The 13,355-nt window shown below is 35.4% G+C and overlaps 1 protein-coding gene across 1 annotated transcript; it reads right to left on the reverse strand.

Moving 5' to 3' along the window:
* Nucleotides 1-7,607: 7,607 nt before the first annotated feature.
* On the reverse strand, nucleotides 7,608-10,241 carry LOC145824145 (uncharacterized). Its single transcript, XM_082923752.1, has 3 exons — nucleotides 8,377-10,241; nucleotides 7,890-8,256; nucleotides 7,608-7,796 (listed from the first exon to the last, which is right to left on the reverse strand). Exons 1-3 carry the CDS (start codon nucleotides 10,239-10,241, stop codon nucleotides 7,608-7,610), a joined length of 2,421 nt encoding a protein of 806 aa, XP_082779878.1.
* Between the last annotated feature and the right edge of the window lie 3,114 nt (nucleotides 10,242-13,355).

Genomic DNA, 13,355 nt, shown 5'->3' on the forward strand with positions numbered 1-13,355 from the left:
ATATTATGCATATGCCACCTAATGAATATTATGCATATAACACACTCATGCACCGCACGAACATTACAACGACAAACGCCCCTCGCCAACAACAACGTTCACAGAGCTCATACCGATAACACTAACAAACATAACACACCACCCACCATTGTTCCCCTACACCCCCAACAAACTATACAAACATTCAACCATTATGCTTTCCGCAAACACCAATCAAACACATCGATTAGTTGTGAGATGTAACAAATCGGAAAATGTAAAAACATTCAACCATTATGCTTCCCGCAAACACCAATCGAACACATCGATTATTTGTGAGATGTAAACATCGGAAAATGATACATGTGTTTACACACCGCCAACATTGCGAACATCGTGACAACGTTTACACCCCCAAAATAACGCCATTAACACACATAGCAAATACCCAACAACATTGTTGTGGCCGCAATCGAAGAACCCAACGCCACGGCCAACAACGTCGAAGCAGACGACTGAGTACACCACCACACAAACTCACACACCTTAACCTCTCCCCCCCACCACACAGCATTCAAATACTCATGACCCTTGTCATTCCTAAAAATCTGGCCACACTTGATCTTCCCATAGTGCACACCGAAATTAATGTAATCAAAATAATTCAAACACCCTTCCAAAACCCGTTTCCAACCACACAGAAAATAGTACATTAGTCACAAAAACCATTCTATAATTACATAATGGGATCTTTCGAATCACATTACCAAAAAAATAGGACTTAGACATGTATTAATTTTTAAAAAGGACCTAGTAGACTACAACTCTCCAAAATGGAAGTTTTCAATAATTTTTTCTTTAATTTAATACAATATTAACATATGAAATGATACGAATAATATTACTAGTCATGTTATCATGATCACTTTTGCAAATGTAGAGCCTTGGATTGTGTGAATTCGTTGAATTTCCTAAGAAAATGAGTCCTCAACAAATATGTTGGAATTTAGATTGGGAATGAGTCCTCAACAAATATTTTAATTTTTAATTTCAATAGTTTAAAAAATTAGATATGGTGAGATAAATCAATAGTTTTGAATTATATTTATTTTTTAGTTTCAAATATTAGAAAAATGAATAATATTTTGAAGTAAATATTATTATAATTTTAAATTAATACTAAAATTAAATTTAAGGATTTTCAAATATCAAATTAGATTTGGCTTAGGGATAATTAAATTTATTTATTTGACTTTCTATATATAAATATTTTTTTAATATTTAAAATAATAGAAACATTAATTGATAAATTAAATATTCACTGAATTGAATTGAAACTAAAAATTATGAAAAATATAATTATTGGCTTTTAAAGATTATATGTAAAATAAATAAAAAATAAAATTCTTTTTTATTTTATTTATAATCTATTTGATAGAGCTATAATCAATCACAATTTAAAAGACTATATATGACACATTAATACGTTACAAGTCTTATCTACTGCTATTTTAAAAGCATGAAAAGTCTATCATGTTTTTTGCTTTTTTTAAATTCTAATTTTACCCTCTCAAATTTATTATATTTTACAAAAGTCATGAAGAGTTTTATATAAACCAACTATTTCTTTAGTTTTAGAGTTGAACACTCAAAAACAATATATGTTTTCAAGAGTCCTATATAAATATAAACAAACTGTCTCCCTTTTTATAATTAAGAGAAAAAAAAGTCGTCTCTTTATTTTTTACATTGATGCTAATTGAAAAACAAAAAACAAATACCCTTTCTTATTTTCTGTGTCTACTTCTATACTGATATACATAATATTTGTAATTGTCCATCATGGATCAAATCACTGTTTTTTTATTTAAATTATTTAGTCGAGTATGTATTCATTTATTGTTTAGTTGTATTTTAGATACAGATCAATTTACACATAAAGTCTCCATACTCTTTTGGCAACTGGGTTAAAAGCTAGCTTATTACAGTACTAACAATTGATGAAAAATCACGTGTTACGCGCAACGCACGTGCCTAACCACTAGTAAATAACAAACATATGCAAAAAAATCTCACGCCTAATATTAGTATTGAGGCCAACAATTGTTTGTAGTTTACCTTTTAATTTGAAAGAGGCATTCATGATCATCTTTTGCATATGGGTATGGTCTATTATTGTTTCGTTGCTAATAGAGGCCGGACGGATGTGGAGATTAAGCCTGAATAAAAGGAAAAAATAAAAATAAAAAAAAATTTAAACACCAAATGAAACCTTAACAATCACCATGTTGAAAATGAAAGAGAAGTGTAAAAAATATTTATTTTGGTAGAGATGAAGCAATGAAGAAGATTATACATGAAAGTAATGAAAGATGTTTCTTGTGTAATTTTTTTTAATAGTAAATTTCTGCTGAAAGAAAAATTAATTAGTTAGGTAAAATATATATTTTATCTTTATTATGGAAAAAAATTTCTTAATTCGGGAACAAGGTTACTGCTGTGCCTAAAGGCACAACAACCCTGTTGTGAGGGTTTGTGGGAGTTTATATCAGGCCTATTTTGATGATCGAAACCATTAATATTGTAGAGTTCGTCAAGTATATCGTCATTGCAAAAAATTAAGTTAATCGAACGTTCATAGCCATGGATCATGTGACGCCCCAAAAAAAAAAAAATTTTTGAAACGTCATAAGATTTTAAATAACAATAACTTGCTAGATAAAATTTTAACTACTAGTTAAGAACTTTTAAGTTCTTACAAAGCCAAAATCCAACGACGAAATAAAATTACAAGTTCACACACAACGTCACAACATAGTTTAATCCTAATACAAGGGATAACAGGATTTTATTCTGACAAAATCTTGACTCTAAGTCAGCCAAGGTTCGATATTGGCAGCAGCTCCAATTTCAGCCTCAGTCCATTCTTCAACATAATCTGGCATGAAACGCCAGGGCAACAAAATATATGCCATGAGTTTTGCAACACAGTAAGAAAACGTAACCAACCTACCATTCTTTTTTTAAGAGACAAATAATAATATTCTAAACATGAGATGACAATATAATTATACACAGAAATTACAACCATTAGAATAGTTTCAGTAATTTTAATAAATTAGGTGACACTCGAAATCTCGCCAAAGAGATTTAACTTACCAACTACTAAGCATGGCAACGGTTAATTTGAAACCCTTCCTTGGTCAAATATTTAAGTGTTACCAACCGTAACTACCAGGGATGCCCACGTCCGGAGTTATATACCCAAGTAGTGGCATCCGTGGTCTGCCCCAAGGAAACGGTCTGCCAGGGGTAAGCAACCTCCCTGTGTGCCACCTGCACATCCACCCTTATTCCAAAACCGAATACCGAAAAGGGTTCAAATAAGTCCCGTGCCATCTTAGAGTTTCGCAACACGATTTACGTGAGAATTCTCAAAACCAGGGCTCACCCTGAACAACCGGTGTTAACCGTCAGCCCTTAATTCCGTAAAGTCTTTAAACTAAGACTCACCCCGAACAACTGGTATTAGCTGTCAATTGTTAACTTTGTATATGCCGTTAATCATTTCAGTTAATTTTGATATTAATCACAAATAATTCCAATTTTTTTTTTATCACAAATAATGTTATACTAACTCATTAAAATTCTCAATCATAAAATATTGCATGTGTCACACAATACTAAATAAAAGTACAGAATTTAAATAAACAATTTATTTAAACCATGGTATGAAATAATAACTTAGATACAAGAATTAAACCCTAAACACACACATGCACAAATTTTTGATTTACAAAATTAGACTAGCATAATATTAAAGTGGTGATTTTATTTTGTCCAGAAAAATTTTCAGAGTATATATCTTGCAATTAAAATTATAAATACATTACTTATACAACTCTAAAATTCATATCAATCTACAGGATACTCAATAAACATGTTATGGTTATTTTTCAGAAAGCTTTTTCCAAAAATAACTTATAAATAATTCTAAACAAATTCCAAGGGTGTTTATGACACAGATTTGTCACATTTCCTTACATTAATTCCATGCTTAAATTTATAGATCAAACCCATAATCTAAAAATTTATTATGCAACTAGACTTCTCAAATTTCATCTTCTAGTTAGAAATTACCAGATTTGGCTTAGTACAGAATTTTAAATAAATTTTCAAATACATGGTAAAATCTGTCTCACAATTTCAGATTTAGTTAGAAATTTGTATAAATTCGTAGAAAGCTAGAAAATTGTTTCCAAAAATTTCTGGATAAACTAGACATCATTATCAACAACTTTGTAGAAGAAATCATCTCGAAATTCTGAGTATAAAATTGTCTAAAAATTCGGGTAACATGCTGGCAGATTCAAGACAGATTTCTCCACACAGTTTCAGATTTAGTTGAAAATTTGTATAAATTCGTAGAAGGCTCAAAAATTATTTCCAAAATTTTTTGAATAAACTATACATCATTATAAACAACTTTGTAGAAGAAATCATCTCGAAATTATGAGTATAAAATTGTCTAAAAATTAGGGTAACATGCTGGCAGATTCAAGACAGATTTCTCAACACAGTTTCAGATTTAGTTAAAAATTTGTATAAATTCGTAGAAGGCTCAAAAATTATTTCCAAAAATTTCTGGATAAACTAGACATCATTATCAACAACTTTGTAGAAGAAATCATCTCGAAATTCTGAGTATAAAATTGTCTAAAAATTCGGGTAACATGCTGGCAGATTCAAGACAGATTTCTCAACACAGTTTCAGATTTAGTTAAAAATTTGTATAAATTCGTAGAAGGCTCAAAAATTATTTCCAAAAATTTCTGGATAAACTAGACATCATTATCAACAATTTTGTAGAAGAAATTATCTCGAAATTTTGAGTATAAAATTGTCTAAAAATTCGGGCAATATGCTGGCAGATTCAACATAGATTATCTTCAACACAATTTAGACAATGTATCATATGTACACAATCTGAAAATTTCAATTATGTAAAAAAATGAGAGGATTGAGAGGGTTTCCTTACTTAGTTGTAGGATTGAAATGGGTGATGAAATGATAGAAGAATTTGCTTCCTAAACCTTCTTCTCTTCTTCTCCTTTTGGTTGCTTTGGGGATTTCTCTTTTTTTTTTTTTTTTTTTTTTTTTTTTTTTTCACCGAATGCTTGCATGCACAAGGAAGGCTTGCATGCATATATATAAATTGAAAACATCTCTCTCTCCCTCTTATTCTTTCCATTATTTTATTTCCTCAAAAACATTCCATTCCCTTTCTCCAATTTCTAAGAGCAAACCTTCTCTAATTTTTATAAGTTCTTCCCTAAATTTTATAAAGGATGGTGGGTTTGGTAGGAGCTGTGGGTTGTTTGCCCACGGTTTGTTTGTTTGTATTATTTTTTTTATTTTTTATTTTTTTTGTGTGGGTTTCTGAAAATTGACACACTAAGATTTTTAACTAAGGTATTTAGTAAGAATAGTTATTATATTGAATCCTAATTAAAATAATTTATAAACAGCAAATATTGAACACCCACAAAATTATTATTCTTAATAATGTCTTGTTAGTGATTGAATTGAGTCAATTTAAAACTAACTTTTACACTAATATATAATTCAGATAGACTGTAGACAAAATTAATTAATTAATTAATTAATTAATTTTCTTTAAAGAATAATTAAAAGATGGGTTTTCACAATCTACCCTCCTAAAAGAGAATTTCGTCCTCGAAATTAATTTGTACCTTTAGACTCGAATAGTTGAGGGTAATTGACACGTATCACATCTTCTCGCTCCCACGTTGACTCTTCCGTCCCACGATGTCTCCAGAGAACTCGAACCAATGGTATAGTTTTGCCTCGTAATTTCTTCTCGCGATGATCTAAAATCTTGACAGGCTTTTCTTCAAATGTCACGTCTTCATCAAGATTAATCTCCTCCCAATTGATGATGTGAGAAGGGTGTGGCTCGCATTTCCGTAGCATAGAGACGTGGAAAACATTATGTACTCCAGCCAGTTGAGGCGGTAGAGCCAAACGGTACGCCACTTCTCCTAATTTGTCCAAAATTTCAAAAGGTCCAATGAAGCGAGGTGACAACTTTCCCTTCTTTCCGAAACGAACAACTCCTCGACGAGGCTGTATTTTCAGAAACATATGATCTCCAACTTTAAATGCTAAAGGTCTTCTCCTTTAATCTGCATAGCTTTTCTACCTACTCTGAGCGCTCTCAAGCGTTTGCCTAATTAGTTTCACCTTCTCGGTAGTTTCTTGAACTAACTCTGGCCCTAAAAGAGGTGCTTCTCCGACTTCTGTCCAACATATTGGTGATCGGCAAGGCCGTCCGTACAAAGCTTCATACGGTGCCATACCAATACTTGCTTGAAAACTGTTATTGTAAGAGAATTCGACTAGTGGTAAATATTTCTCCCAACTACCTTTAAAGTCCATCACACAAGCTCGAAGCATGTCTTCTAAAGTCTGAATTGTTCTTTCCGATTGACCGTCAGTTTGAGGGTGAAAAGCTGTACTAAAACACAACTCTGTACCCAAGGCCTTTTGCAGACTTTGCCAAAACTGTGACGTAAAACGAGAATCACGATCTGACACTATTGAGACTGGTACTCCGTGCAATCTAATGATTTCTCGAATAAATAATCGGCTTAAAGATTCGAGTGTGCCTGCTGGTCCTATTGGTAGGAAATGTGCCGTCTTAGTTAATCGATCAACCACCACCCAAATGGCATCATGGCCTTGCGGCGACCGGGGTAATCCTGTTACAAAATCCATTGTTATGTGTTCCCATTTCCACTTAGGTATTGGCAAAGGTTGGAGTTTCCCTGCCAGCTTTTGATGTTCTGCCTTCACTTGCTGACATGTCAAACACTTAGATACGAATTGAGCAACATCATTCTTCATTCCACTACACCAATACTGCCGCTTAAGATCCTGGTACATCTTATTTCCTTCCGGATGAACCGCAAAAATCGAATGGTGAAATTCTTTAAGTACTTCCTCTCTTAATTGTTCGATGTTTGGCACAAAAATTCTACCTAAATACCTTAAACTACCATCTTGATGGAGTGTCCAATCCGGTGAAGATTCCTCGGTCACTAATCGGGCCTTGATGAAGTCGGTCTCCTGATCAAACCCTTGGGCTTCCAACACTTTGGTAAGAAGTTGGGGTGTTGTAACTATTGTAAACAACCTACCCTTCCCATTCTGAGTCTCTGGTTGTAACTTAAACCCATTCACAGTGCTTACCATTTCCCATTCTTTAATTGATATGTTGGCTACAATCTCTCTTGTCTTTCGACTTAGTGCATCTGCTACAACATTAGCATTTCCGGGATGATAAGACAAGGTAAATTGGTAATCTTCAAGGTACTCCATCCAGCGTCTCTGCCTCATGTTCAAATCTCTTTGTGTGAACAAGTACTTCAAGCTTTTGTGATCGGTAAATATCTCAAATTTTTCGCCATAAAGGTAATGTCGCCAAGTCTTAAGTGCATAGACCACAGCCGCTAACTCCAGATCGTGAGTAGGATAATTTTTCTCATGATTCTTCAATTGTCTTGATCCGTAAGCTACTACCTTCCCGTTTTGCATTAACACACTACCTAACCCTTCCTTAGAGGCATCACACAATAAACAGTGTACCCAACGTCACGTTCGGGTATGACTAATATAGGAGCGCTTGTCAGTCTCTTCTTGAGTTCTTGAAATGACTGTTCACACGCTTCGTTCCATTCAAACTTTACTCCTTTTTGCGTTAGGCGTGTCATCGGCTTGGCTAATTTGGAGAAATCCTGAATGAATCTCCTATAATAACCTGCTAATCCCAAGAAACTACGAATCTCAAACGTATTCTTAGGTTGTTTCCACCCCATCACTGTTTCTACTTTAGCAGGATCCACTGATATCCCTGATTCAGATACAACATGACCTAAGAACTTTACTTCCTTTGGCCAAAATTCACATTTGCTAGCTTTAGCATACAATTGGTTTTCTCTTAGAATTTGCAAAACGGTCCTCAGTTGTTGCTCGTGATCTTCCTCCGATCGTGAGTATATCAAAATATCGTCAATGAATACTACCACAAATTGGTCCAAATAGGGGGTAAAGATTTTGTTCATTAAACTCATGAATATCCCAGGAGCATTCGTCAAACCAAATGGCATTACCACAAACTCATAGTGGCCATAACGGATTCGAAACGCGGTTTTGGGTATATCTTCTCCTCTAACACGAAGTTGGTGATATCCCGACCTAAGGTCAATTTTGGAAAAACATTTTGAACCTCTTAATTGATCAAACAAGTCATCAATTCTGGGTAAGGGATATCGATTTTTAATGGTGGCTCGATTTAGTTGTCGATAATCGATGCACAATCTTAAGGTTCCATCCTTCTTCTTTGCGAATAATGCTGGCGCTCCCCAAGGGGACGTGCTTGGTCTGATGAACTTTTTATTCAACAGTTCTTGCAACTGTTCCTTCAATTCTCGAAGTTCAGCTGGCGCCATACGATGTGGTGCTATTGAAATCGGTGAAGTCCCAGGTTGAAGCTCAATCATGAAATCTACATCTCGTTTTGGAGGTAATCCTGGTAATTCGTCAGGGAAAACGTCAGCGTACTCGCACACCACATGGGGTAATCCTGGATCCTCTCGATTTTCATCTTCCAAAATTAGGCTCGCCAACCATCCAGTTAGTTGATCATGCCATCGCGACTTGCGACACGTTGGAGTTAGAGAATCTTGTATATCCCCTTTAAATTGGACTTTCGTGCCGTTAAGGGAGGATGCTGTCACTGTCTTACAGTAACAATCAATAATGGCTCGATGAACTGACAACCAGTCCATTCCTAGGATGACGTCAAAATCCGACATATCCATAACTCTTAGATCACAGATCAAATGTGAACCGGAGATTTCTAGCTCGCAAGATTTACATACTACTCGGGTTTGACCTCCTAAGGGTGAAGCGACACTCATAGCTATCTCTAACGCTTCTGGCTTTAAACCCAAACTTGTCACACATGCAATGGATATAAAAGAATGCGAAGCTCCAGAATCAAACAATACTTTAACCCAAGAATTCATAAGGATTAACATACCTTGAATCACTGATGGGTTATCAACATCTTCTTCTTCTTGGAGAGCATACATTCTCCCTACTGCTTGTTGGTTAGTCTCTCCTGGTTTCTTCCCATTTCCAGTTCCTTGTGGTTGTGTCCTTGGTCGGCCTGCATTCCTAGAGGCTTGTGGCTGCCCCTTGTTGGTCTGAGTATTTTGAGTAGGCTTAGAACCTTGCCCAGGTTGGTATTTGTTGTATTGTTGTGCCCCTCGCTGATCCATAAAATACTTCCCACCTTGAGGACACTCACTTCGACGATGCCCCTGTTGACCACATCTGAAACATCTTCCTTTCCACTCACTTACAAAGTTTCCTCCTTGCTGGTTTCCTCGATTCTGTCTTTGTTGCTGTTGCATTCCTCCGGCATAAGGTGCTGGCGCGGGATGGTTTCTGGTGTTGCGGACTGGGCCTCCTCCGCGTGGTTGGTTGTTGTTCTTTGATGGCTGATTTCGAATGCGTTCAGAATCTGCTAACTCTCGTTCCACAATTAAAGCTCGATCCACCATCTGGGCATAAGTGGAGAGTTGTACTGCGATCAATTTTCCTCTAATGTCTGTGTCCAAACCCCATTCAAATTGCCTAACCTTATCCCCTTCATTTGCTACTATGGCTGCAGCATACCGTGAAAGAGCTTCAAAACGGTTCGCATATTGAGCGACTGACATTTTTCCTTGTTTCAGTTGAAGGAACTCTTGAATCATTTCTTGTCTTAGCGAGTTAGGAAAATATTTTTCCATGAACAGGTCTTCGAACTGTCTCCAAGTTAATGTCTCTACTTGTCGAGTACTTTTGATCATTTCCCACCAATGATCTGCTTCCCCTTCCATTTGAAATGCCGCCATGGTCACTCTATCTTGTTCATTTCGGATGTCGGAAGTATCTAGCAACTTCTTAATTTGTCTTAACCAAGCTTCAACTTCATGGGGGTTTGATCCACCAAGGAATTTGTGGGGACGTAGCTTTTCAAACTTTGCTATCATCTCCGATTTGTTTTGATCTTGGTTTCGGGGTGGTATATTGCCTACCCTATTAGCAATCGCGCGTATAATTCGAGCGACATCGCCATCAGGCACGCCATCGCCATTACCGTTATTATTATTTCTTGTTCGTCCAGCCATTCTGCATGATGGGATTTTCTTGTGATTTATTCACTTATTTATTATCAGTATTATTATTATGCTTATGTGCAAGAACAGTTTAAAAAAAAAAAAAAGACTTCATTAATTAGATTAGATAAGCTACAATTAGCAAAATACAAATAGAACAAAGGAAAAGATTAAATAACATACTACGGGCAAGAGATAGCCCCTACAATCCGAGTTAACTCCTACACTCACAATTCTAAACTAGGCAATTTTTACATGTGAGCATACAAAACAATCAGTTAGCCTAGCTTATAATTCCCTTAAGACCCCTTAAAATAGCTAAGGAAAGTCTCTCCACACCAGGGCTTCCGGCTCCCATGTGGCTTGGAAAAGTCCCATGAATCGCCATAGCACCCTTACGAAGATAGCAGTTTCGCACACACGATGCCCTAGCAGCAGCACCGGCTCCTCCCGATAGGTCCTCTAGTCTCTGAAGTCCATTGACCCATCTCTCCTCACAATTCTGCTTGGGTCGGGCATGATATATTGAAGGCTCCAAAAGTCAAAAAGGTCGCCCACTCTTTCAGTGAAACCATTCGGGAAAGGGCCTAATTGATATACCCAGGGAGTCTCTTGTCTTAGAATCTGGATAGGTCTGATATAGGTGCCCACCCAACTCTCATTTTTCCAAGCACAACCTCCGAGGGGATAAAGTCTGACATATACAAAAGAGCCAATTTGCAACCCGTTTTGCACATCCCAACCCTCAAACGTGGCTCCTATATCTCCAGGGTTCCCCTCGGTATTGCCTTCCATAGACTCATCCTCAGTGTCTGACTCAATCACAATAACCTCCGGAGGGTTGTATATTGGTACAACTTCTTCAACTTCTTCGGACTCAGGTTCAGGCTCAAGTTCAGGATCAGGTTCAGGGTCAAGCTCAGGCTTAGATTCATAGTCTTCTATAGGCATTTCCACGTCTTCACTTGGGTCAGATTCTATGTCATAGTTTTCCACCGAATTTTTCTCGTTAGAGTTAATGTCTGATGACCCTGGCATCCTACAAATAAAAAGGTTCTAACTTAGTTAGGTCATCGAGAATTACAAATTAACTTAAGGTTTTCTTAATTGTAAAAATAATAAACTACTACCCATGGCCCAAAGGTTCAAACCTAGGCTCTGATACCACGCTGTGACGCCCAAAAAAAATTTTTTTTTTTGAAACGTCATAAGATTTTAAATAACAATAACTTGCTAGATAAAATTTTAACTACTAGTTAGGAACTTTTAAGTTCTTACAAAGCCAAAGTCCAACGACAAAATAAAATTACAAGTTCACACACAACGTCACAACATAGTTTAATCCTAATACAAGGGATAACAGGATTTTATTCTGACAAAATCTTGACTCTAAGTCAGCCAAGGTTCGATATTGGCAGCAGCTCCAATTTCAGCCTCAATCCCTTCTTCAACATAATCTGGCATGAAACGCCAGGGCAACAAAATATATGCCATGAGTTTTGCAACACAGTAAGAAAACGTAACCAACCTACCATTCTTTTTTTAAGAGACAAATAATAATATTCTAAACATGAGATGACAATATAATTATACAGAGAAATTACAACCATTAGAATAGTTTCAGTAATTTTAATAAATTAGGTGACACTCGAAATCTCGCCAAAGAGATTTAACTTACCAACCACTAAGCATGGCAACGGTTAATTTGAAACCCTCCCTTGGTCAAATATTTAAGTGTTACCAACCGTAACTACCAGGGATGCCCACGTCCGGAGTTATATACCCAAGTAGTGGCATCCGTGGTCTGCCCCAAGGAAACGGTCTGCCAGGGGTAAGCAACCTCCCTGTGTGCCACCTGCACATCCACCCTTATTCCAAAACCGAATACCGAAAAGGGTTCAAATAAGTCCCGTGCCATCTTAGAGTTTCGCAACACGATTTACGTGAGAATTCTCAAAACCAGGGCTCACCCTGAACAACCGGTGTTAACCGTCAGCCCTTAATTCCGTAAAGTCTTTAAACTAAGACTCACCCCGAACAACTGGTATTAGCTGTCAATTGTTAACTTTGTATATGCCGTTAATCATTTCAGTTAATTTTGATATTAATCACAAATAATTCCAATTTTTTTTTTATCACAAATAATGTTATACTAACTCATTAAAATTCTCAATCATAAAATATTGCATGTGTCACACAATACTAAATAAAAGTACAGAATTTAAATAAACAATTTATTTAAACCATGGTATGAAATAATAACTTAGATACAAGAATTAAACCCTAAACACACACATGCACAAATTTTTGATTTACAAAATTAGACTAGCATAATATTAAAGTGGTGATTTTATTTTGTCCAGAAAAATTTTCAGAGTATATATCTTGCAATTAAAATTATAAATACATTACTTATACAACTCTAAAATTCATATCAATCTACAGGATACTCAATAAACATGTTATGGTTATTTTTCAGAAAGCTTTTTCCAAAAATAACTTATAAATAATTCTAAACAAATTCCAAGGGTGTTTATGACACAGATTTGTCACATTTCCTTACATTAATTCCATGCTTAAATTTATAGATCAAACCCATAATCTAAAAATTTATTATGCAACTAGACTTCTCAAATTTCATCTTCTAGTTAGAAATTACCAGATTTGGCTTAGTACAGAATTTTAAATAAATTTTCAAATACATGGTAAAATCTGTCTCACAATTTCAGATTTAGTTAGAAATTTGTATAAATTCGTAGAAAGCTAGAAAATTGTTTCCAAAAATTTCTGGATAAACTAGACATCATTATCAACAACTTTGTAGAAGAAATCATCTCGAAATTCTGAGTATAAAATTGTCTAAAAATTCGGGTAACATGCTGGCAGATTCAAGACAGATTTCTCCACACAGTTTCAGATTTAGTTGAAAATTTGTATAAATTCGTAGAAGGCTCAAAAATTATTTCCAAAATTTTTTGAATAAACTATACATCATTATAAACAACTTTGTAGAAGAAATCATCTCGAAATTATGAGTATAAAATTGTCTAAAAATTAGGGTAACATGCTGGCAGATTCAAGACAGATTTCTCAACACAGTTTCAGATTTAGTTAAAAATTTGTATA

Source organism: Camellia sinensis, chromosome 4, assembly GCF_055761805.1.
Source record: "Camellia sinensis isolate YWXY chromosome 4, ASM5576180v1, whole genome shotgun sequence".
Lineage (NCBI taxonomy): Eukaryota > Viridiplantae > Streptophyta > Magnoliopsida > Ericales > Theaceae > Camellia > Camellia sinensis.